Genomic DNA, 2080 nt, shown 5'->3' with positions numbered 1-2080 from the left:
ATGCAGAGTTTTCTTATCGACTATTCTTAACTGTACTGTTTGCTTAAAGACATACAGGTCGGACCATCAGCAGTGGGTTTTAACTTCATGATGGTTTGGATTTTATGATCCTAAGCTCTGCAAAAAGATGCTATCCATCTAATATTTTGTGCGTTTGTGTGTCCCATCAGGTTCGTCTGTTCTCCAGCCTGACCCGAAGTTGTTCGACCACTGAAAGCGTCCCCCTGTCTGCATATCGTCACTAAACTGTCCATGCCTTACACCCATGTAGAAATATGTAGAAAGGAATATATCACACCTGTTGAATTATTTGATGACATGTGATTTTTTTTTTTTTATGAGTACATAAATTATTTTAAAATGTTTTCTATTCTCTGTACTTCAGTATTTTGAAGGTCACTCTTGGATTGCAAGAACAAATGTTTCATTATTTTAAATGGGTCTGCTTGTTATTTTTCTACTAATGTTTTATACCCTTTTGTGCTACTGTATGTAAATAGGACCGATGTTCATTGCACATGTGTCCAAATTTGCACTGGTTTTTATACTTGAAATCCAACTTTGAAAATCAACTTAGCTAGTGAGTGCTTTATTGCATAAAGGTGAACCTATTGTGTTTTTTGTATTATCTATGTTTGTACCATAAAGTTGATAAATATTTTAAATCTGTGCTTACAAACTAAACTGGGCTGGCTATTTATTTATTCAACCTTTAATATGGGATAGACTTGTTGAACATTTTCTTTTAATATCAATATACTATATGCTGTTGACAGTCATAAAAAAAGAGGAACAGTTACTGTAGAGCAGAATAAGTTGGTACATGCTCATTTAAAGTAATTACAGGCAGGTAGAAGATGATATTATGTTATCTTAACATTAAACTTTTACAGTCCAGATTTAAACATTTTAATTTCTCTGCATTTTTGCCTTTCTTTACAAGTTGTCTAAGTGACTCCTTATTAGTCAGACTGTCTTATTTCCCTTTTACTGAGACTTATGATTATTGATCCAGTTTACACCAAGAAAAGACAAGAAACGCATGATAAATGTAAATATACATACTCTGGTAAATCAGAATTACGAGGATTTAAGTCTAAAATGTGATCATTATAATCTAGAAGATTTGACTGATAATCTTCACTTGTAATGCACATTTTTATTCCTATAATGCATAACTTCATATTCTTACCCTTTTCCTGCAATGAGCTTCGCGTGAATTTCTATTAAGAGAGCTTTAATTGATTACACTTCGCTTTTTGCTAAGCAGCCAATCAACTCCTAGACAATAAAGCTCTTTCCCCACTATTTGTTAGTCTCTTTCAGATATAGTAACTGTGACAGTAATCATTATGTAACCAAATATTGATCTGAGCAGCTCGGCAGCAGCCAATGATCGTCTGATCTGCCGCTGACGCTTTTATACCTTCTTAACAGTGGGGTTCGTTCGTTTACGGTGTCGCCAGGTGCCGCCTGTGGCCATTCCCTCTCCACTCCAGCTCCACTTTAGAACCCCGCCCGCTCGTGTTTCCCAGGCAACCAGAACGTTCGCCCTCGGTGAAACATCAACACGGAATGACGCACATCCTCCGCGTTCCAACCACGGTGGTGCTAACGGTCAGCTAGCGGCAAGGCTGCGTGTCGTAGGTCGTCGTATGACACCGTATCCGCGGTGAAGACAGTCCTGGCCCGCGCAGAAGACCCCGGTACAATTTTCTCGTATTTGTCTGGGATGTATGGATGGATAGTTGACGGAATCTCGTCGCTGTTTGAGCCCGTTACGGGGCAAAACCCCACCGAGTGGCCCGGGAGAGGTGACGCTGGCGAGGAGGTACCCACGCGAACTGGCGTGAAAGACGCGGGAGCGCAGCGGCAGGAGAACCACTGCAGACCGGCTAAACGGAACTACCAGAGGTCGGTTGTTGTGGGAGTTAAAACGCCTTTTTTAATACTCTTTGGTTATCTGTCTTAGCTCAAGAAATCAGTCGATAATTTAACCCAGGAGCTTGGTCAGTTATCGGCTAAGTGACGCTAGTTAGCTGACCCTGTGCTGCTGATGATGTGACATTAATTTAGTTTA

The 2080-nt window shown here is 40.2% G+C and overlaps 2 protein-coding genes across 3 annotated transcripts in view; both read left to right on the top strand.

The window, feature by feature from the left end:
- The window catches only part of pcnt (pericentrin), a 37559-nt gene extending 36875 nt beyond the window's left edge, over positions 1-684 (top strand). Inside the window, exon 62 of the mRNA XM_035673678.1 lies at positions 171-684. Within this exon, the coding sequence (XP_035529571.1) occupies positions 171-214 (44 nt within the window). The 3' untranslated portion in view covers positions 215-684. The remainder of the gene's footprint in view (positions 1-170) is intronic.
- An 890-nt stretch (positions 685-1574) lies between these two features.
- senp2 (SUMO specific peptidase 2) overlaps positions 1575-2080 on the top strand; it is a 7852-nt gene continuing 7346 nt past the window's right edge. Inside the window, exon 1 of one of the 2 annotated variants that reach the window (XM_035674350.1) lies at positions 1575-1914. In XM_035674350.1, coding sequence (XP_035530243.1) covers positions 1733-1914 — 182 coding nt within the window. In that variant the 5' untranslated portion in view covers positions 1575-1732. The remainder of the gene's footprint in view (positions 1915-2080) is intronic. The other variant, XM_035674349.1, reaches the window with a different exon arrangement.

The sequence above is a fragment of the Morone saxatilis genome, unplaced genomic scaffold (genome assembly GCF_004916995.1).
Source record: "Morone saxatilis isolate NCDOM2014 unplaced genomic scaffold, NCSU_SB_2.0 Contig3, whole genome shotgun sequence".
Taxonomy (NCBI): Eukaryota; Metazoa; Chordata; class Actinopteri; family Moronidae; genus Morone; species Morone saxatilis.
The sequence above is the reverse complement of the archived record's forward strand: the minus strand, read 5'-3'. Positions and strand labels throughout refer to the sequence as shown.